Source organism: Platalea leucorodia (genome assembly GCF_965183815.1).
Source record: "Platalea leucorodia genome assembly, chromosome: 8".
NCBI lineage: Eukaryota > Metazoa > Chordata > Aves > Pelecaniformes > Threskiornithidae > Platalea > Platalea leucorodia.
Window position 1 is genome coordinate 42832744 of NC_138830.1, and position 23395 is coordinate 42856138.

Sequence of the window (23395 nt, forward strand, 5' to 3'; positions counted from 1 at the left end):
TAGATGGTTTGAGACTTGGGTTCTGTTCTGTGTGTTTTGGTATCTTTCCTTGGTTGATGAAGAGAAAGCAAGCTGCTTTTGCTGCGTTTGATTTTATTTTGTCCCATACAATTATATCTTCAGTCTTTTTCCTGTCTTTATTTCTTCTTTCTAACGAGCTTCTGCTTGCCATAGTGTTTAGTTTCATAAATAATTTAGTCCAGTCTTTATTCTATTTCAAGCGCAATATTTTAGCTCTTGCTCTGTGCTAATTTAAAAATAGTTGCTACTTCAGAATTTTAGTCAATTCATAGTTAACAAAATAACAGAAATGGGATGGGGTTTGTGCTGAAGGGACCGTCTTGAGATGGTGCAGAAAACTCATTTGTTTTACTCAGGAATTAAATTTTGTGCATTTCCAATCATTGTAGTGATTGTACTGAAAGCTTTTTCTTGTTTACTGCTCAGCTTGAGAAGGCTGAGTGGAGTGTGTCTGGCCCTGCTTATCCTCCCTCCAAAATTCTGCTCACAAAATGACCCAGTAAAGCACTATCTGTTAGAAATTCAGGTTCCAAGAAGGACATTTTTGTTTATTTGCTGCTTCAGTAACTCTCAGGACGTCGCAGTCTGCTTCTCCTTCAGACTGATGGTTTTTTTTTTTCCATGTTTTAAACCTTTTTAACTTTGAAATGTCAAGTTTTGGAGCCTGTACATTTTGACACTTTTCCTTTAAAGTTGTCATCAGTCGTGGATCTGGAAAGCTGCATCTTACCTGAATCTGGCTTTTTGACTGATAATTAACAAGCAGTGTCACGGGCTTTTTTTCCAGGTTTGATAAAATGTAGTTCAGAAAAAAAGATTTCAAGCTGTAGTAAGACTTGTCAAGGTCAAATTTACCACAAAAACAAACCCAGAACTGATTTTGCAATAAGCTTTAATCAGATCACCTGAAATGTTCAACTTATTTTAAATTCTAATATTTACATTCAGTGTATATAAGTAGACTTCCCGGACATCTTGATTTGAGTGTGAGTGTTGCAGAGTTCATTAGAAATCAGGGTTGAAATGCTACCCAGCCTATTAAAAATCAAACTCCAATGGATTTGGAACCACTAATTTTGCTAGGGGAAGAACACAAATTAACCTTTGCTCTTGGTCCACACACTACTGTTCCACCTCCAATACCCCCACTAGAAACAGCTGGTGTAGCAGAAAGTTTCCAGCCAGCACTGCCCCAGGATCTCTGATTGATCCCCAGGAAGTAAAGGTACAGACTGCCTGACATCTCCATTTCTGCGCCTAGCTGCCAATCCAAGCAAGACCTAACACCTTGTTTGCAAATTCTGCAATGCTGCTTGTTAGCACGTAACATAGCACGGCAGCATTGGAATAAGGCTAACAATCTTAAAACACACGTTGCACAAGCCAAAGCATGTGTTTTTAGTAAAACATTTGAACGAATATATGCAAACTTGAAATTCAATAGTCTGATTAATTTCCAAAGTTAAGAAATACACACAGGAAATAAGAAAGATGAAAAAAAGCCGTTCCACGTTCAATGCAGGCAGTTTATATATCCAATACAAATCATACGAACACAAGTTTCAGACAAGCCAGACAAAGAAGGTGGCAAGTACTGCTTACCAAGGGCAGTTCTTTGATCCCTGTGTTGCATTCCATCTTTAGTCATAAAGACAGAGGCTGGCTTTCTTGCAATCATAAGGAGCTAAAATAATGAACTTCTTGATGGTGGTAAGGAGTTGGAGATACAAAACAACAGCAAATGCATAAATACATAGAAAAGTAGATAGAGAGTTGGAGAAAAAACCTTGATAAACAGACTAACAGCTGCTGTCGCATGTTTCCGTTTTGGCAGACCCTCAGCAAGCTTCTTTGTCATGACTAGTTGCATGGTTTAAACCCGATGATTACAATAATGGCATGTGGTAACTAAGCATTCATTTTTCTTCTGCTGTTTCATTTAAATAAAGGCGCTGGATAGAAAACTACTCTTAATAGCTTAAAATGGCAAAATGTTGTCAATTATATTTAAATAATAAAGTCCTATTTAAATGGATTCCAAGGACACTAAGCACATGGAAACCACATTACAAAAACTATGGGTTTTTTAAGGCAAAAAGAGCAAACCCTTCCTGTTTTCTGTGTTGTACAAGTGTGGAGGATGATTGTTTCCTGTGGAATACTGCTGATGGTAGCAGTTCAGAATATAATGAGCATCTTCAGAGAAATTACTGTTCCTGCTGTTCTTCAAACTGAACATAAACCTTTAAGATCTGGTCCAAAGCTCAATGCAGTCAGTGGAAAATGTGCCAGTTCAGTGACTTCCTATCTTAATGTTTACCAGCTCTCATGCTCTCATGATAAGCAAAAAAAAAAAAAAAAAAAGCCCAACCCCCTACCCAAAAAACAAACCCAAAATGAAACATGTAAAATAGTCTATTCAATTCTCTTAATAAGAATTAATTGAAAAGGTGCTCCACGAAAATAATGTAATTTTATTTTGCGAAGCATTTTTTATACACACTACATTTAAAATAAAACTGCTCAGAAGATTGTTGGTGAAAAATGATGATTTTGTTGAAACTGAACTGTTCTGAACGACATCTGGATTTTAATAAAGTTTCCCACGAAAAAGGCCTGATATGTGAGAGTAAAATGTTGGAAGCCTTTTTTATGGAATGGTAGCTGCTACTGGCATTAAATAATTTAAATTATTAATATTTTAATAAAAGTTTCTTTTAAAAATCTCATCTGAAGCTGACTTGCTTCACAAAGCAAATAAATCTTTTTTAAAAAACACTGTTGACCTGGGCCATAAGACTCATTTTGTAGGTTATGCTTCAGCTTGCTTAGAGAGGGATCTTCCCACCAAGTTTTTACCCCTAGAGGGTTTCAGCGACACATAGTTCATTGTTATAAAATATATGGACAAGGTCACTGTATTGGACACATCTGCTTTAAGAATCAAGTAAAATCAAGGGGTTGAATGGAAAAGTTCAAGGCTTTTTTTTCCATTACTAATATAGCAACTTACTAAAATACAGGAGCTAGAAATGAAAATGTTTCTTTCTGATTACAAAAAGAAGCACAGTAAAGGTATGGAAAAGATATGACTTCTTAAGAAAATGTAAAATGTTGTTTACTGAAGTGGGCTTTGCTTTGAGTAGACTCTGTTGCCACAGATTGTGGTGGACAAGTGATGGTGACGTTCAGTTGCAGAAGTGGGAAAGTGCTGCAGTGACTGTAAGACAAGAGCGCGCCTTGATTACCTGGGAAGCTTGGTGATGCAGTAATGCTTTGAGCTGGCTCATAACTATGTCATAGTTGTCTGAAATAGCTGGCAGTTACATTGTGCTGGTAGAAGCTGGCATACTTACTTACACTGGTGGCATGGTCTTTTTTTTTTCAGGGAAGCTCTAACGTGCAAAACCTAAACTGGAGACAGGAAGTCAACCTGAATGTGGGTTTCCAGAGACCAAAAGACATCAATGCGTAACAACATTTTGAAGAACAAAATGCTTTGTAATTGGGAAACGCTCAATATTTAGCTGTACTTGGAGATCAAAGCCGACATTTGTACCACTTAAGTGTTGTTCTTGCCCAAGTTCAGAGTAATGGGATCTCAAAGGACTTGTTAGGCACAACTTTGATTTCTTATGAAAGGACTCAAAGGGTACTCAGATTACAGCTACCCTGAAATCTACTGATGAGAAGCATAGTAACAGTATTAAGTACTGCAAACTGTTGTGATTACTGAAATTGCCATGACCAGAATCATAGAAAATAGGATTAAAGTGTTTAAAAATTAATTATTAAAATTAATAGGATTTTATAGAGTACTTTCATCTTACCGGTTGTACACTGTAACATTAAAATTTCAATTCATTCATGGTACCGTTGCAAATATTATCATCTAGCTGTTCTTATTATTTGTAATTTTCCTCTGATACATTCTGTTCTTGGTATGAATACCCATATATTTTAGATATAACTTAATAATTCTCTAGGTAGTACTTATCTGTGGAAAGAATAAAAACCCCACTGAATAGAGCTGCATAATGAGGAAGTCATTACTTAATCAGGATGCATGTTATAACCTTTCTGACACAAGGTTGCACAGCATTTTAGGATTTTAGTTTTTCAGTTTGCTGCATGTTGTCAGCTCTTAGGCAAGTCTGAGGCTGTCAGCCCTCACAGGAGAGCTCGCAGGGAACTCTACTGCAGGAGGGCAGAATGCTTCCAAACGGTCTGTAGTGGCGAGCAGAAACGAAACTTAGAGAGTGGTTCTCTCTCCAAATCTAATATGGTTTGGATATGTGAATTGTACCTACTTTGGGATTTTTTTTCTTGTAAAATTATAGTTGCATGCCAAAATACTGTAGTGTGCAAGAAGCCGGTGTGGCAGGCGTACACACTGAATTCCAGTGAAGGGGGGAAAGAGCCCTAAGATCCCGACCATTCAGATCAGCTGGACTCTGTTGTGACAACAGCAAAGAAAAGAAGCCATCAGGAACAGACACTTAAAAAGTCATGTGTGGCTTTTCATAAAATAGAGAAATGGCATAACTTTCTTATTTTCTATTTTACATTAGTGTAAAGCACATTTTAAATGAGGCTTGGTCTTGCAAGGTGCCACTCATTATTGACTCTAAGAAAGGAGGTACCTGTACCCTTAAAAAGGTATTTGTTATTTTTTCTCAGTGCTGGATTAAACCTCTGAAATGATGCAAAAGAAATAGTCTTGGACTTTCAGAACGCAAAACTAATGTGTTAATAAATTAGAATAACAAGAAAAATATATGTCTGTCTGGTAAATCTTAATAGCCGGTTGTTTAGCTATGAATACTATCTTGTTTGCATTCAGCAAGGAAAATATTTTTGTTTGTATTAGAATAGTTGAACAGCTGTCACTGACTAGTTTATTTGCTCTGTAAAGAAAGGCGGGGTATTGTAATAGATTATCTGGTAGTTCTCTTGTACATTCATTAACTTCTTTACTAGATCCTGTTACTATACGCAGCAGAGCCCCCTGCTGTTATAAAGACCCTCTGAAATACCAAAAGAGGCTTCCTATGTTTTGCTATGTCTGGACCTTCTCGGTTAAGCCGAAAAAAAAATCCAAAAGTAGTCTCAAGGTCCTGGCTGCATGGATTTGGTCTTGATTCAGGAATGAAATCTGGATGTGCTGCCTGCACTTGTGCTTTTGGCAACAGTCACAGTTTATATCAAAAATAAACCTGCCTTGTCTTTGTGTGTCTCTGGAGAAAGACCTCTGCTGGTAATGGATTGCTATAGGCTGAAAACAATATGCAGAGAGAGACGGGAAACAAAACCCACCTTCTGAGACATAACTAAAATACTAAGAAGAAAAGGAAAAGGGCAAATCAGCCAATTCAGTAACTCTGTACTGACGCAGAAACCACAAGACACACTTGGGGGAGCCCAAGATGCTCGCAAGTGCAGAAGAGTGTGTTCTCATGCCCTGCGTGGGAACGGGCCTCAAGATAGAGGAAGGATAGAAAAAAATCAATAAGTTGTACTGTCATGGGAAAGGATATTGCAAATGATACGATGTTTGATTCCTTATTCATCATACAGTATTGGTAGTAACGATGGAGAGGGCTGGCATGACAAACTGGGAATCTGAAGGATACTTTCTAGGGCATAAATGCAATTTACCTCTCAGAAATTCAGGCCCTGCTGAGATAGCAGAGGTCTAGTGCTTCTCCTCTTGCTCTGGTCCTGGTAGTGGTAGTGGTACGGTAGTAGCGCACTGCTGTCTGACAACACTGACTGCGGTCTTCAGGAACAGAAATTTGTGTATGAGACTGCAGTAAGGATGGTTTTGTAGTTGAGGCATTGGGCATAGAATCAGGAAAACTAGATCAAACAAAACTGTATACCTGTATATCTTACATTTATCTAGAAGAGACAAAGTTAATACTTACATACGCTCATTGTAACTTACAGCATCTAGATACCCACAGCATCTAGAAAACTACTTGGAGTATATGTGTGGAGAGATGATAATCAGAGTTCAGTGATGTTCCCCCACTATCAATATTCAGGATTTAAAACACTTCTAATTATATTTTGACCCTATGTACTTTATATTGTGAATTTATTTTTATTTGCCTACAATTTATATAGTCATTCCAGCATTGCTTTTATTTTGTGATAGTGTGCATGAAGCAAGCATTGCACTTAAAGTCTAACTGCTACGTGTTACAGTGGTGAAAATCTGAGTTGTAGAATAGTTTAATAAGCATCCATCCTCTTTTGCTTTATGTGAGTAATTTAGAATCAAAATGTTGAGGTTATTTTGTTGCTTTTACTTTTTACCCCAGCAAAAACATAAAGCTGTCTGGAGCAATTACCTCTATCAGCATTTGTTTTATCACCTGAAATCAAAATCCTTTGTGTTGCAATAATGCGAAAGCTTGCACTGCAGCCACTTGTGACACGTGGGGCTTCCAGTGGGAAACAGGTAGAAAAACCATTTACCAAACAGATCCTTCTGGTCATTTAAATCTCACAACAGTTTTACATTAAATCAATTCATTTAAGAAGAGTGCAAAACAACAACAAAGAAACAGTACAGCTGGTCTATTCCTGGAAGAGATTTTTCAGTGTCTTTAATTAACTTGTGTCTATTAGTGCATAGACAAAGTTATAAATATTTATATGAAAGACTTTTGAAATCAAGTACAGTGAGAAGTACAATGAGCAGTACAGTATTTTGTACAAATATGGATCATAATCTTCTTCATTTAGGGGCTGTCTTCATGGAGCCTCTGTCCATTACAAGGTACCCCCTCTCTGCTAGGATGCTTTGAGATAGCTTCTCCCTCTTCAGGGTGACTGCTAAAGGAAGGGTGGGAAGATGTTCTCCTGGGCCAGGTGGGAAAAGTGGAGCCTAAACAGATTGGAAGTGATTAAACCCCTTGCATTTCCTCAGTTTGCATGTGAAAAATAGCATAGTGCAGAGTTCTGTTATTCTGTTTTATCCAGGAGCTCTCATTGGAGATCTGCCCCTGATAATCATAGAAGTTGGCAACAAGAGAAGATAGTGAATGACCTGGAGCGATCGTACGTGGAGCCAGAACTGCAGCCTCCCACTTCAAACGGTAAATGTGAGGAATCTCCTCTGAGGAGACCATGGTTAGTGTGAAGTGAGAGAGATCTGCTTCTAAAATTTAGAAAAATTTTATCCTAGGGTTGTCATCTGTGGACTTTGTCATATGAGAAGATTAACCATCAAGATTACTAAGAGGAACCACATTTCAAATGATTAAGGTGAGGATGTACCTTTTTGTTGTTAAGTTTATTATGTCACATGACTTCCCTGTGTTACCTCCTAAATGTTCAGAATTTCCCTCAGAATAGATATATGTAATTTGTTGTTCCACGTGGCCTTTCAGAAGAAGTTTCAGTTTTTACAGTCTGCGTTTAAGGTATGCGCAGCAATCATGTCACTTAGAAATCTGTAATTAAAACATATTGCTTATCTAGAGCATGTGTGGGCTTTTATGAATCTGGAACTCCATTTTCAAGTTTCACAGAACCTGTAATAAATTAGCCTCAACAATTAAGCTGAATAAATAAAGCACTAGTGAGACTCTAGACAAGCTTACTTGGCAACTGGGATACCGTGAGCTGTCTTATCTGTAGGGAAGGTCACCAAGCCACAGGAAGGTAAGACCACTAGGCCTCCAGCTGTAGGGAGAACATTACTCTGTGAGAAACTATGACAAGTGCTAGTCGTCTTCTGCCTGAAGGAAGAAGTGTCTTTTTAATTTGCCTGGCAGGGAAAAATTATTTGGGCTGTCCTGGCAGATAAATAAATACTTTCTCTAGATTCCTTTCTACCAAGAACTGACCAAATGCATCAAAGTAACTCAGTAATGAGCTAGTGGACGGTATTAACATTTCAATAACTATAAAAGTAACTTTAAAAAAGTTTCCTCCAAACTGCTTTTAGGTTAATTTCCCTGAAGGAGAAGTACAGACACAAGTCTTAATAAAACTGCCTCTCCTCCAATGTTTTTTTCTCAATACTTAGGTGCAGCAAACTGAGTTCGAGACTGAACTACAAACATAAAATAAAAATTCTGTTATATTGGGCCCAGAGCCAGCCTTACAGATGCACTCATTGCTACCCATGTGAAAGCATTACAGTTCCAGTACAGTTCTTTAATGTTGGCAGCTGTACTTCAGGCTATTTTAAACCATAATCTTCAAAAAGGATTTTCTGTTGAAACTTTGCTGCACTTTTCTCCCGTAGACATTTTGTAGTACAAAAAAAAAAAAAAAAAAATCACCCAAACTCCTGTTAATAGCAGTATTGTCATTATCACTTTCCTCTTTGTAAGGCCAGAGGTAAATGATTCAGATGTAAACATTTAGTAGGAATACAAAATTTCTACATGGTGATGTGAAGTTTCAGTCTAAGAGCTCTGTCTTGAAGGAATTTTGGAGTTGAAATGAGTATTTCCAGCTGCTTTCTTTCTTTAAAAATGTATTTTACAAGAAAAATAAAAGTAGTTAGTTTACGTTATGCTATTAATATTTTTATGTGGGAGTGACAGGAAAATTAACATACTGATGTAAAAACATCAAATTTGCAAGCAGAACAGCAACTTTTAGAGGCATGACTGAATAGCCGAACTGTTGAACCACCAGGCTCCCAAAGATAAAGGAACAGCAGGCGATAACCCTCCCCCTCAGCTGCAGTCTGTTCTTTTTCTGAATTGAGATGAAGACCAGCAAAAATAGTTATTTAACGCTTCCCGACTGCCGCACGCTTCACCCTGCTGGCGCTGCTGCTGGGGCACCGGTAGCTGGGCAGGCGAGAACGGAGCTGCCCCCTCCCGTCTGACCTCGAATTAAAGGCGAGGCCGCGGAGACGTGAGAGCCAAGAAGCCACCGGCTTCCGCGGGGCGCCGCCCAGCTTTCGGCCACGCCGAAGACACCCGCGAGGGGCGATCGCGCCGGAGCCCCGGCAGCGCTCGGAGGCGACGGCGAGCGGTTGGGCTCGGGGCGGGCACCGCAGCTCCGCGGCCCCCCGCCGCCGGCCCTCCCCACCCCGCCTCGGCCCCGCGCCCCGCGGGGGCCCGGCGGCCGTTACCGCCGTTACGGCCCGGCCGTTGGGCGGCCCCCCGCCCGCAGCCCCGCCGGTGCGAGGCGCGCGGCCAATCCGGCGGCGGCGGCGGGGCCGGCTCCTCGCGCACGCGCCCCGCCCCGGCCCCGCCGTCGCCGCGGTGGGCGGGGCTCCTGCGGCGGCGGGGCGGGGTGGGGAGCGGCTCCTTTGTCGGAGGGCCGCGCCGGGGGCGGGCGCTGGGCGCGGGCCGGGCCCGCGGAGGCTGCGGAGGCTCCCGGCCGGCGCCGCGCCCCTGCCCTCTCCTCCCGCCCTCCCCGGCCGCCGCGGGGCGGCGCGGCCGGCACTCCGGCAGCGGCGGCAGCAGGAGCGGCGAGCATGTCCTCGAGCAGGGCCAAGAAAGTGAAGATGGCCACCAAGTCCTGCCCGGAGTGCGACCAGCAGGTGGGGCGTCCGCCGGCCCCGCTCCCCTCCGGGGCCGGCCCCGCCGGGGAAGGGGGATTAGTGGCCGCGGGGTTAAAACGGCGCCCCCGGGAGCGGGAGGAGCGCTGGCCCCGCTGCCTCTGCCCATGCCGCGGGAGGGCGCGGAGCCCAGCCCGCCCCGCCAGCCGGCGGCCCGCCGTCGGGGGCGGTTGGCCCTCACAGGCCGGCGGGGTGCCTCGCTCCGGGGGCGGCGGGGCTCGCCGGCCACCTCGGCGAGGACAGGTGCCGCCCGCTGCTGGGGCTCTGGCTCAGGGGAGGGACGGGAGCCGTGGGCGGACCTGGGGGAGGTGGGCTTCGGCCCCCGTCGGCGGGGTCCGAGCCCCTCGCCCGCGCTCGGTGGCGGGGCTGCGGGACCGGCTCCCTCGGCGCAGCCCCGGCGTTCACCGCCCTGAGCCGCCCGCCCTCTCCGGCAGCACGGCGGGGACGAGCGCCGCTGCCGACGCCGCTTCGGGCCGTCCTTGCCCGGCGCGACGGGTGCGCGCCGTGCCGCGCTGACCTTCCGCCGAGCCGGGCGGAGTTCAGAGGCCGCTGGCAGCCGCCTTCCAGCTGCCGGGGCGCCGGGCCCCGCGCCCTGCCCCGGCCGCCCCGCGGCTCCCCGCCGGGGCGCGCACCGCCGCGCTTCCTGTTTTCTCTCCTCCCTGTGTCGGTTGTGGTTGCTTCGATACCCACCGCTGCAATAGCAGTGCACGAAGCTGCCGACTGAGCTGTTTGCTGGGGGGGGGAATTAAATTGCCTCCGTGCCGCTGTGAAGCACTGTTTATGTGAAGTAAATAATCGTTGCCTTTGCAGCCTCTGCTTGGAATGTGGATTAAATATCGTGTTCCTCCTGCAGGGTAGTGTGATAGTTACATTATGCTGAAGCAACGTTCACAATTGTTTGCTTATGCGCTAGTATTGTTTAGTAACTATGTAACTTATTAAAAATATAATAAACTTAGTAATTTATACAATGCAGTTCGTCCTTTGGATGACTACTGTGCCTGAGGCTTGTGGGGAGAGCATTCAGTTGCGTTGTTTTCTCATGGAGTAGTTCAGAAACAGCAGAATCGAGACCTTCACTGTGATGTCTACCACGTAGTCCAAATGTATACGTGAACTGCTGTTTATGTCTTACTGCGGTTTTGTTATGCGTACAAAATGGAGTTACTTACGCTTAAACGTTAACAACAGCTGATTTGAACTGTTACTGTATCATGAGCTTGTCTTCATTTACGCTTTTTACTGGTAATGATGGTACTATTAAAAACAGGCCAGTTTGTTACAGCAGCGCTCCTCTGCTGGAACAATAGCACAGCACTGCAGAAGGCTGCTGTGGGGCTCAGGGTAGGGGGAGAGGCTTTTACGTGTAATCATGGGAAACACGTTTCTATTATTTGATCCTGAAACTTGACTGGTGTCCACTACTTTAGCTATATTTAAAAAAATAATCTCATGCCTTTTTTTTTTTTTTTACTTACAATGAATAAAAAAACCTCATCTTATGTCTTCTGACTTGCATAGTTTTTATGGTGTTTCTACTCATCCTGGAACAGTTTGGAATGTTAAGCTGTGTGGGGGGCATCCTTTCATGTTTTAAGCAGTAGATGAGCCACTGCAAATGCTCACGTTAAGCATGTCACTGAAGTACTATTTCAGAGAAAAAATTGTGTGCCAAGTTCTGGTTATTCAGTTGGTGAAAGAAGAAATTAAAATGAGTGAGAAGTTGAATATGAGAGTGGTGGTAGGCTTTTTTGTTTATTTCTGTTGGGTTTTTTTCTTTTTTTTTTTTAAATAAATGTAGTGAATGTCAAACCACCAACAACAGGAAGAGCAAGTAAGCAAACATTATAGACTTTAAGCTGATGCTGAAACTTTCACTTTGTTCTGCACTTTAAAACACATGATATGCATATGTCAATGTAGATTTTCTGTTAGCAACTCTTCTGTGGCTAAACATGGAATTAATGTGCGTATATGTCCTGCCCCGGTACAAGCATTGCTCATAGGACCTCGTTTTCCAGTACCAAATGGTTGCCAGAGGATGAGAAACAAAAACCTACAGTACAAGTCAGCCCTTTGCAGAGTGTGGGGAAGCTCTTGTGTGACTCTTAAGTGGTTGCGTCCTGTGCTAGTGTTTCTTAAATTCTTCCATAAACAAGAGCTTTGCATTTGTTTCTGATTTCTTGGCCAGAAGTGGCATGCATGGAAATATTTAGACAGCCACAAATATTGGAGTGCAATATTGAGTAACACTTTTTAGGCTTTTAAACTTTTTCTGTTGTGATTTAGATGATATGTAATTGCCATTTAGACTTTTTTAAAATAAAAAAAGAAGGTTTTTGATGATATTTTCACAACCAAAGCACAGCCCCATTAAACTAGGGAGCCTGAAGTACTTGCAGTCAATCAGAAGAAATAATTAACACTTCTTAATTTGGCTGCAGGTAAACTTTCTTGTATGAGAAACTCAATTTCTTTTTGGTTAGGAAGATGTTAAACAGAGTAAAATAGTGTTTGTAGGACTATGTTGCCTTAATTATTATGGTACAGGATGTTATCAGTGTAGGCCTTCAAAGGATAACTGGTATCTTTCAGTGACGAAGCCCTTTCCCACCTAATCCCCCCTGCCGCAAATGACACACACACCTATATGCCAAACCTGTAACACGAGAACAACAGTGTTCTGTTAAAACACAGTTAAGTTCATTGAAAAATATTGGGTCTGCTCCAATCCCCTTGGGTGGTTTTCCCCACGTTTTTTTTTTTTTAGGCTGAGCCTGGAAACGTAGTTATTGGAGAGACCCAGGTGTTCAAAAATGGGCTTGAATGGAACTCCTATATCACCTTAACAATACAGACGAACTATCTGCTAGATATTGGGTTTTAGGACTCTTATACTGACTTATGAACAAGGAGATAAGTGTGCACACAAGTCTGCTAAATTCTTAGCTTTAATGTTCAATAAACCTTGATTAGGATTGTTTTTATTATGTCACTGTCTCCATAAAGGGAACGAAAAAAGTCTCTAGTTACATAAAACCGGTATCAAAAGTCTGATCTGTAAGCTGTTCATAAGGTGAAGTACAGGAGTTAAGATGTGTTACAGAAAGCAAAATAATTTGTTTATTCTGAGTAGCAGTTAAGTTATCCGTTACAAATTCATGTACTAATTTGGCAGGTTTTTTTCCTAGCCAGTAGAACATTGGAACTTAGTTCTTCTGCATGTCCTGTAAAATTGAGCAAGCAGTCATGGTTCTGTACTCCTCTGTTTGTTTCGGTGGACATGGGCAAACTTGTAGAGACCTGTCTTAAAGAATTACATTTGAGAAATTACCTCCTGCTTTTTTTCCCCACTGTCGTGCTTCAACATGACTTGACTTTAATGTGTGTTAATCTCTTCCAGATCTCTGTTTAAGCTTGCTTTGATTTGTGTTTTCAGTCTTAAACCTAATCAAAGCAATATAGTGTATTCCTTACTACTTTAAAAGATCTTGAAAAATCTTGGCTTTAAGTGAGGGTAATGAGGTTTGTAATTTATCAGTGTCACTTTTTTTAATTGCTCAGAATAAGATTTTTGTCATTTTTCATGTAAGTGTAGCATTTTCAGATTTCCTCATCTTGTTTTAAATTGTCTTATGCTGGGGGAATGTACTGCTCCTGACCGCTTAGCTGATCAGGGGAAGCACTATAGTCTCTCAGACTCTTCAGCCTGCCGTCAGCTTTCGACTAGCTGTGGTAGGTCATTTGCATTTTGAATTAAGTAGGTCCTTCTGTAACCACCCGGACTTGTCTACAGCAGTGTTGCAGAGTGTGGTACAAATGCATCTGTTTTGCTTTGGGCTCTCTCGTGCCTCCTGTTTCAAGCTGCTCCTGCTCTCTAAAAGAGTTGCTCTCAAATCCTTCTGCAAGTGAATGTATTCAGAAGGTACTGATAGTTTTAACTCATACTTTTTCTTTAATATTATTTTTTTTTAAGTAAATGAAGGAAGCAAAACTGGGAATGTCTGACTGATTTGACTGGGGATATTTGAGAGCTCTGAAGAGAAATTGTATTTCTATTCTAATTCACCCTGGCTTTAGGGCTCTCCACTTTCCCTCACCCCCTTCCTGACAGTCTGGGGAAAAAGGGTTTGTAGTACAAAGTGATCACAACAGCTGTACATTTCAAGCTTGATTTCTAACAACTGCATAAAGAAAAGGCTTCGTGGGTGATTCACAGCTGAACCTGTTTTTACTACATTTAAATACAACTGTATAACAGCACAGGCCGTAGTTTGCAGTACAGACTGAATTTGAAGAGGTATCTCTAAGGTCAAAATGCGAGTTATTAGGTTTGTTTTTCTTCATGGACAGGAATTTGGTCGTAATTTGAAATGATCTGAAACATTTCTCTCTTGTTTTTCCAGGTTCCTGTCGCATGTAAATCGTGTCCCTGTGGCTACATATTTATTAGTCGAAAACTCTTGCATGCTAAACGTGCTGAGAGATCACCACCCATCACAGGTAATACTTACAGAGATGGGAAGAAGGGGACAACAGTTCTTTCCCTTTATTTCTTGGAGGCAAAGGATAGAGTATTTTACTTCTCTGTGTAAATTGACTGTTGTCAGTTCACTTTCCCTTGAATTTGTGCATGGTAGACTTTTAACATCTTAGGTTTTTTTTTTTTAATTTGGGGGGGGGAAAGCTGGTGTTTTCAGTCTCACTTCCTTTGTACTTGTGATGTTGGCATTTATTCTGTGTATGTTCTAGCTGTGCATATTGGTCACCATGCGAAATAACTCCTTACAGAAAGCTTTCTGTTAATCCTGTTTTGAAGCTAAATGTCTAGAGGTGCCAAAGGGATCAGATTTCAGAGTACATGCTGATTGAAGCTGGGTTTTTCTGAAAGTAAAAATCCTTTCTTGGAAGAAGTTATGCTAAGTTGTACTTACTCATGAACACCTGAATGGCACTTTTTATAAAATTGCTCGTATGTTTAATCTAAAACCAGGTGAGTCTCTCTGCATGGTTAAATTAAAAAAAATAGTGTATTTTATGTATCTAACTTGTGTGTCTTTTGTTGTTGATGGGCACAGTAAGAAGTCAGTTGAATATGCATTCTGGCATGATTAACATTCTCCTTGTGTTCATTTTTATCACTTCCTCCAGTCCTAGTAGGAATTAGTCAGAACAAGCACCTGTTAGGGAAGATGTTTAAAAAAAAAAAAAAAAGTATCTGATTTATAATGTCTACTTTTTAAAATTATCTACCAGGCCTACAAAATGGAAACTAAGTATTTGATATTTTGTATCACTATTTTGAAGGACACTTGTAGTTTACCAGCTTGTAGGAATTATATGACATTATGCTAGATAACTGAACTTTCAAGGTAGGGAAGGTTAAGCAGTGTCTGTGGTACTGTTTGGAAGTGTTGGTCAATTTTCTTTCCCCCTCCCCAACTGTTTTCTTTGAAAGTTGATAAAAGTAGTTACCAAATGAAACTGAAAGCCATAATCTGGTAGAGCAAAGCTCTTGTATGATTCAGCGTTGTACATAGGAAATGCACCAGGGTAGGAAGAACCCCATGCACAAATACATGCTGGGGGCCACCCTGCTGGAAAGCAGCTTTGCAGGAAAGGACCTGGGGTCCTGGTGAACAGCAGGCTGAACGTGAGCCAGCGATGTGCCCTTGCGGCAAAGGCAGCTAACGGTGTTCTGGGCTGTGTTAGGCAAATTATTGCCAGCAGGTTGAGGGGATCCTTCCCCTCTACTCAGTGCTGATGAGGCCATACCTGGAGTACTGTGTCCAGTTCTGGGCTCCCCAGTACAAGAGAGATGTGGATGTACTGGAGAGAGTCCAGTGAAGGGCCACGAAGATGATGAAGGAACTGGAGCACCTCTCCTCTGAAGAAAGTCTGAGGGAGCTGGGACTGTTCAGCCTGGAGAAGAGAAGGCTCAGGGGAATCTTATCAATGTATATAAATACCTGAAGGAAGAGTGTAAAGAAGATGGAGCCAGGCTCTTGTCAGTGGTGCCTAGTGACAGGAACAGAGGCAATGGGCACAAACCAAAACACAGGAGGTTCCCTCTGAACATCAGGAAACGCATTTTTACTGTGAGGGTGATCGAGCACTGGCACAGGTTGCCCAGAGAGGTTGTGCAGTCTCCATCCTTGGAGATACTCAAAAGCCATCTGGTTGTGGTCCTGGGCAACGGGCTCTTGGTGGCCCTGCTTGAGCAGGGGGGTTGGACAGGTTGGTCTCAGAGGTCCCTTGCTACCTCAAGCTTTTTGTGATACTGTGAAATACAGCTTTCGTATTAACATTAGTGACAAGTTACCCTGCTGTCCAGTTTGTACCCTGTGTCTATACAAGATCAATGGGACAACTGCAGCAAAAGGCAACCAGTTCCCTAGGAAGATATAGCGGGGGACTGTATATGTCTGTATTGTGCTCATAAGGTAACTGCAACTTGTTTTAGAAAACATTGTTCCAGTATTTTCAACAATATAGCTACTGCAGAATGATGATGCAGCCTTGCAAATGTGCACCTAGTCTGTGTTGAATAGTGTGCTGTGGTGACTGTACTGTTTTCAGTACCCAAGCTTGTTAATCCATACCTAACTTAGAGGTGAAACTCATGTAAATACTCTTTTTTTTTTTTTTTTTTTGACTCTGGTGTGTAGGAAAACAATACACCTGTTCAGCATTAAGTATTATGAGGCCTTGTCGTAGGCTAGATTTGGTGGGACATGTATGCTATGTAATGTGGCATTTACTGACAGCATTGTTGACTCAGCATCTCGATTTGTGTGAGCAGCGTGAATGATTTCATTGTTAGTGTCAAAAGAAGATGAAGTACTTTGCTGTTTGCCTCTATGATAAACGTTTTTTGGGGGGGGGCGGCTAGTGATAACATGCAATGGGCTGTGTTGATGGCTGTGATCTGTACAGTTTTTTTCCATCTTACTGTGGGAAACTGAACTTTTTGTATACTAGCAAATGTCTCATGTTGCAAGATGCATTTGAAGTAATTAAAGGCTTGATCCTTGTAATCAAGAAGTGAAGTGTCATTCTGGATCCGATACCTTAACTTCTGCCTGGATATCGTGCAGATGTAATTGTTCTGTAAAGGTATAGATATCTAACCACTTTTGCTATGAGATTTAAAGAAAAAAGGTGATTGGGTGGGGTAAGCACTAAGTAAATTAAGAACAAATATGAGAACAACCCTAGATCATACCATCTCTATTCATTTGCACAGAAAACAAGAGTGAGGCCAAAAGGAGACGGACAGAGAGAGTTAAGCGAGAGAAGATAAATTCTGCAGTAAATAAAGACTTAGAAAACCGAAAAAGATCCAGGTCAAACAGCCATTCAGATCACAGCAGACGAGGAAGAGGAAGACCTAAGAGTGCTTCAGCCAAAAAGCATGAGGAAGAAAGAGGTATGAGAACTGGAGAAGTATGTTCATTGGGTTTTCTTTTTGTATGGAGATTTTTTTTTTTAATCAATAAACCTTTATACCATTCAAACCATTCAAGTAACTAGACTAGTTCAGCCAATACCTGTTATCTTAATACAGGGAAGGGATTGTTTCACATCTGTAGAGACCTCTGGTTTTATGTTTCAGTGTCTGATTGGAACTAACTACAAAGAACTAAGTCTGTATTTTTAGCCACCGGGTCAAGTTTCAACATACAGGTTGAAAGCCATTGGACTGTAGCACTTAGTAGGTTTTTTTGGTTTGGTTTTGCTTATTTGCTTTGAGGTACTGCTGCTCTATATCACAAGGACAAACAATATAATGATGCCTGTTATCAGAGAGTGATTAGAATGATTGGAGTGCTTAAAAAGTTCCTTGAAACCTTTTGGGGGCATCTTGAGTCACTACTATGACCTGAATTTTTTTCCCATGTTTCTACAGAATAATACTCTAGAGGAAAAAATGCCTCCTTGCTTATTAAGGTTCCTTGGTGACTTGCTGTTCTTAATCTTTATACAATAAAGAGGCTGTTACACACACTAGAGTAATTTTGGAGCCCTTTGAGTATGTGACTGTCACTTAGTATTCCTATTTTTTTAAGAGCCTATTGACACTGCGTTTGCTATCTATGGTTTTGGAGATACTAATTTTAGGCCTGAATAATTAATCCAAAACTTAGCATAGGCTTAAAAAGGCTGGAAGGCAGATAGGAGGGGAGAGGAACAAGACTGCATATAAATATTCGGAAGATCTTGGTCTTAAAACTACTGAAACCAGCGTACCTTGTGGCTTAACTCAGAAATGCAATTGTTTTTTTCCCCTGCCACCTTATTTGTAAAAGAAATGGGTATTAATCCGTGTTGCAAAGTGAGTTCCTTTAACTTCTAACTTCTCAAAACCAGTTTTGTTGTCTCTGCTATTTAATGTAAATCTATTAATTCTTAAAGTTTCTTTCCTATAAAAACAAAGTATAAATTGGGATTTTGTTGTTTTAGTATTTTGGCTGTGGAAAGAGGAGGTAGAACTTCATTTCTGTATGTTTTCTGGATGGCAATTGCTTTAGTGTAATAGGAGTACAGTTATAATACCTAATCTCTTCACTGTTGCATATGGCTTATTGATGTATGTAGCTTCACAGAATAGAGAGCTTCCCTATTTGTTATTGATCCAAGCTAGACTTTGTCTAGCACCTATAGGAGCATTGCTAGGCATTTTACTGCCAGTCTAGTTCACGCACAGCTTTGGTTTGAAAATTCCTGCAGGCTTGTTGGGTTGCCTTATTAAAGTAAATCTTCTTTCCTGTCCCCTGAAAAAGAGGAAAGCAATCTAAGCAATCAAAAGAAAATATCCGTTCTCTTAATGCATGTTTTATAGTCTCCAAAAAGCAAGAATTTGAAAGCATGAGGGATATTTAGAGAACATGTTTTCCTATCCAAAACTAGACTGAGTGTTTTTAACCTCTTGCTGAATACTCCAAAGTGTGACAATATGCCAGTGCTCTGAGGTAGAAAACTAGAAATAAGGACGTAGTGAGATCTTCGCATGAGAATGCGTGTGTGGTGTCTTGTTTTCTTGGTGGTGTTCTTTTTTTTTTTAATTGAATCTCACTTGAGAAGATTGCCTTCATCTTCTTGTCCTGTCCTACTATCCCCTTTACTTGGTACTGTGACTACTGCTACTATTTCTTCCTTGACCTCTTCTGCAGAGCTGGTACAGAGCTTGGGTTCACGCCCATTTGTAATTATCTGTGCTCCTCACCAGTACAGCACACCTTATTGGTTAGTAATGAGTGGGCTTAGGGTATTTTCTTACTTCTGACTTATTTCTGGTTATGTCAGACTGTAATGTGTGTAGACCACTGTGGTGATTATTGGGCAGATTTAAAAAAACAAACAAAGTTGATATATATGGCTGTCATGGCTATAAAAATAAATTCAGCAGAGAACCCATCATTTTGTAAGTAATCACTATAAAACAAGTTAACACTGACTTCTCCCTTTTCAAGTGGCTTATAAAATTGGCCTAACTACTGCGTGTGGAGTAATTAGTGGGGAATTTTAGAAGTAGTCGTCTTTTATGAAACCTGCTGCTTGATAGTGTTATTTGCGTAAAACCATATTAAGCAACTTTAATTCTTCTGCTGCAATTAAGGTGATTTTTGTGTGACTCATTGCTAGTCCTTTTATCAGTCTGCATAGTGTTGAAAGTCAGCTCTGGAGTGCAAGACATTAGCTTAGTGTCAGACTTTAAGTATGTTATTTCCTTGCCTATTGTATATTTCTGGGATATTTTGAATACATATTACTTGCCACTAGAGATTGTGCTATTCTTCTTTCTCCCAAAAGACTTGAAAAGAGGCCACTACTTGCAAAGCTGTGAAATATTTGGTGCCTCTTATGCTTGTGCAATGCCTAATGCATTTGTAGATGAAAAACAGGAGGACAGAGAACACCTGAATTATAATAGCATGCAAGAGCAGATAATCTGTCCATTTGAAGACCACCCAGCTGTGAAAATTTTCTTCCTAAAGGCACCCATGAGATCTGTAGCTTTGCTTCCTTGCTTGTGTCGTGCTCTTTTCATACATAGCATGCTTGTTCCCAGTTATGTCTGTGCCTTTGTGACTGGTTCACTTTAGAGCGAAGAACTGCAGGATTCAGCAGCAATTAAGAAGAACAGGAGAAGCAAAAGGACTTTTTAAAATAAACTATTTTTCCTGCAGATTTGGTAAGAAGGAATGGAGGGGGAGGAAGGAGGAAGCTGCTGTAGATGGAGGGGCTATGGTAGAGTGCTGGGACCCAGAGAATGTTCCTGTCACATGTTTCAGAGCCATGTGATGACCCTGGAAAATAGGAACTTCTCACTGCAGGCTTCGCTTGTCAAAATTGTCACTTAATTTCTTTGTCAGAAATGCTGTAATATATTTTGAAAATAGAAACTTCATAATGATATGATTCTGATTGTTGTGGTGGTGGTGGTATGTTTTTTATTTTACTGTGTGGGACTGTGATACACAGCTAGTCAGGTTCCCAGGCTGCCTTGTTATCTAGGTAACAACCTTCATTATATTAAAACAAACAAAACCCCTCTCCTATGCTGGAGGAAGTGGTATTGGTTATTCTGCTCCTGAAAGAGAATACCATTAAGCAAGACTCAGTAAGAGTGACCTGGAGTCTTACTAAAGCATACTTAATACTTAACAAGGGGTGAATCTTTATAAAGATACGCACATTTCAGTATCCTGATAAAACTTAAGCTGAATTAAATTTCTGGACCCAAGTTTTCCTTTTCCAGTACTTTCTGACTGTATTACTCATGCATGTGCTTGCCCAGTGTGCACATTTGAAGTAGTTTACTATCTTGGATAGTGAATCTCAGAACTTTGGATTTTGAGTCTGTACAAAATTTGTGAGGGGGGAGGGTCCATGTTTGATTTATGGGTAGATCACAATTTTAAGAGCTGTGGGTCTACTGAGCTGCAGGAGATCTGGGGATGTGAGAGACGTGCTACAGAAAGACTGAATATTTGCAGCTAAATAGCCTCTTAGTTGTATATCAAAAGACTTAGTATTTTTAACGTCTTACAAAAATGGTATTGTGATTCTGTAAGACAGTCTTTTGCTAATAATAGAGAAGTGAGTCAAAACTACATTCAGATAAGACTGTGAAGTGGAAAGTTTTAATAGTGTCTGTAGAAACCACGGTATCCTCTGAGTAGCATATGATAAAATGTCAGGCAGGTGCAAGCTCTTCACTGGTTACTGATGAGAACTGGAATTGTCTTAAGAATGCATGAAGCTTGCAAACCTGTGTTAATCCCCGATATTTTTTGATACCAAGATTTCAATTCTTTAAAGCTGAAGTGTCTCAGAACGAGCCAGTACTTTGGGAGGACGGGGGGAAGAGAAACTTGAAAGTTTTGCGTTTTTTTTTGTTTTTGTTTTTTGGTTTTTTTTTGCTAAGAAGTCTACAATCTGTTAATAGTAACCCGGGAGGGAAACGAAGTATTTTTAATTTTGCTGGGTGCTGGCATATTCGGGTGGTGGCTGGATTTGTTTGGATTGGGCAGTACAAAAAAAGGGGAGGGGTTTAGATATGAAAACAGAAAAGGTTAATGTGGAATAACCAGAGTGCCTAGTGTCTGTGCTCGGAACAACTCCCAGCATTGTTCATTTGTAAATGGTGGGAGGGAGGAAGTGGAGCAACCCAGGCTGGGTGTGCACATAGAAACTGATTTGTCTTAAACTACAGGGTGGGACTTGCAGCAAGACTCAGTTTCTCAGCTTTCATTTCAAACTCAGTACACTAGAGAATATTGTCTTGCGTAGCCAAGGAACAAGGAGAAGTCATTTACATTCCAAATATTAAACATGCTTTGATTTGTTTTACTTTGAGGCAAGTTTCTTGTTTTCAGACTGAAAACTGATGCATCTTTGTGTGTCCAGGCTCCTCACTAAGCAATTTTACTTGCAGGGAAAGGTGAGCTTAAGTGTGATTTAAGTTGTCTAGAAATCTTTTACGTAGCGGGTTTTGTTGCTGTGTGTCTCTCAGTATTAAATCAGAACCCAGTGGTAAAGATTTTTCAGTTTCTCCCACTTAGTTGTTTGACACAAGCACTTGACTTCACAGGGAAGGTAGTCCGTTGGGATGGTGTCCATAGCTGTAACACATGCAATCAGATGTGAAGCCAAAGCTAAAAATGTTGTTATGAATATGGACCCATTGAAGGAATAACCATGTGAGTAGGTGGAGGTATGAGATGCTGGGATCTTTTTTCCACATGGTGCTTTCCATTATTTTCCAATGCTGCGTTGTCTTTCAGCTGCCCATTGCTGATTTAGGTGGAGCAGTCTGCCAGAGCGTGCTGTGGTCAAAAAGAGCGTGCACGTGTGTGTCTGTGTTAATGAGACAGAGGGGTCTGTCAGGTGACCAGCGTGGTGTGGTTGTAAATTAGTCCAGGCCACCATGGAACTTGGATTAGAGATGGAGTTCCACAGCTAGACACCAGCCTTAAAGATCTGTATGTATTCCTCTCTTCTCTGTGTCTATAAGCTTGGTCTTCTGCTGACAAAGCTGGGGTTTGTTGTTTTTTTTTTTTTTTTCCTTAATGAATTGTGTCAGCTACATGTGGCTAGCTAAACTGGGATATAAATAGTCATGATCTGGAGTAAGTGGTATTTATGAAAGTACTATTCTACTAGTTTTGTCATATGCTGTAGTGTAACTTAGTGTACTTGAGCACTGCAGTATGGAAACTTCTTGATGGCTTGCTGTTGTGTATCTGTAGCCTTGAAAGAAGCCAACCTCAGCAGAGGGAATTCAGAGGCTTTCCCTTGCTCACTGAGCTGTTAGCATTGTTCTGTATCTGGGATAAGATTGAAAGTCTGCAGTATAGAAAGTCCAGAAATGTTCATGGTGGCAAATTGGGAACCTGACTTCTGCCATGTATCTGCTCTTTGGTCTCGGACACTGTAATGAAACTCTTGGGTTTCTGTTACTTAGATGTAAAATAGGGGACAAATGTCGTATTTAATGAGGGTATGGTGAAATATCTTTTTTCTAGGATGGGAGGTGTTTATGTAAAAGCAAAAAAAAAAAAAAAAACCCAAAATAGGAGGAACACTTGAATACTCTTTTGTGTCGGGAATCAATATAATGTTAGTGACTCATTTTTTCTTTGTCATTAAAGAACAGAAATTCAGTCATGCTTTTGGATGACTAATTCTGTGACTCTTCTAGCACCTTTATGTGCCTCCATTCCTTCCTCCTCTCTCTCAATCCGTCCCTGTATAGGAGTTGATTGTCTAACTTCTTTTCAATTCCAGTACTCCATTCCACATAATTTATTAACTACTATGTAACTTGCATTAACTTTGGATAATGGAAAAAGCTTCTAATAGTGACTTTTTTTTCTTCTACAGAGAAACAAGAAAAAGAAGTTGACATGTATGCTAACCTTTCAGATGAAAAGGCCTTCGTATTTTCAGTGGCCTTGGCGGAAATAAACAGAAAAATTATCAATCAAAGACTTATTCTGTAACTTGTAAGCACAATCTGATGCATTTATATGCAGAATGGTTAGCATATTTCCAAGGTGTCGTGGACTCTCGGAAAGTGTGTTGTCTGCACCGACAAGGACCATAGTATTTCCTGTTAAAATTCTGCTGCTGTTCTTGGAAATCGAATTCTGTCTCCACAAGTCAGAAAGAAAGTGTTCACAAGATTGTGCTATGAAAAATCAGAAAGCAGATATGTTTTACATCTTGAAGACAAATGCTAGACAAATGCACAGAGAGACTGCACCCATTCCAGAGCACTTCTTTTAAATTTGCTGCCAGAAATGCAATATTTTAAATATTTTCAGAAAT

General features: G+C 41.1%; 1 protein-coding gene across 3 annotated transcripts in view; it reads left to right on the plus strand.

Moving 5' to 3' along the window:
* Positions 1-23395, plus strand: part of LOC309594375 (UPF0547 protein C16orf87) — a 54227-nt gene extending 30832 nt beyond the window's left edge. The window contains exons 4-9 of one of the 3 annotated variants that reach the window (XM_082320061.1): positions 3410-3460; positions 7012-7127; positions 7217-7296; positions 13966-14062; positions 16806-16988; positions 22949-23395. In XM_082320061.1, the coding sequence (XP_082176187.1) occupies positions 7288-7296; positions 13966-14062; positions 16806-16988; positions 22949-23067 (408 nt within the window). In that variant the 5' untranslated portion in view covers positions 3410-3460; positions 7012-7127; positions 7217-7287 and the 3' untranslated portion in view covers positions 23068-23395. Of the gene's footprint in view, positions 1-3409; positions 3461-7011; positions 7128-7216; positions 7297-9352; positions 9542-13965; positions 14063-16805; positions 16989-22948 lie in introns of those variants that run through there. The other 2 variants (XM_082320060.1, XM_082320059.1) reach the window with 2 other exon arrangements.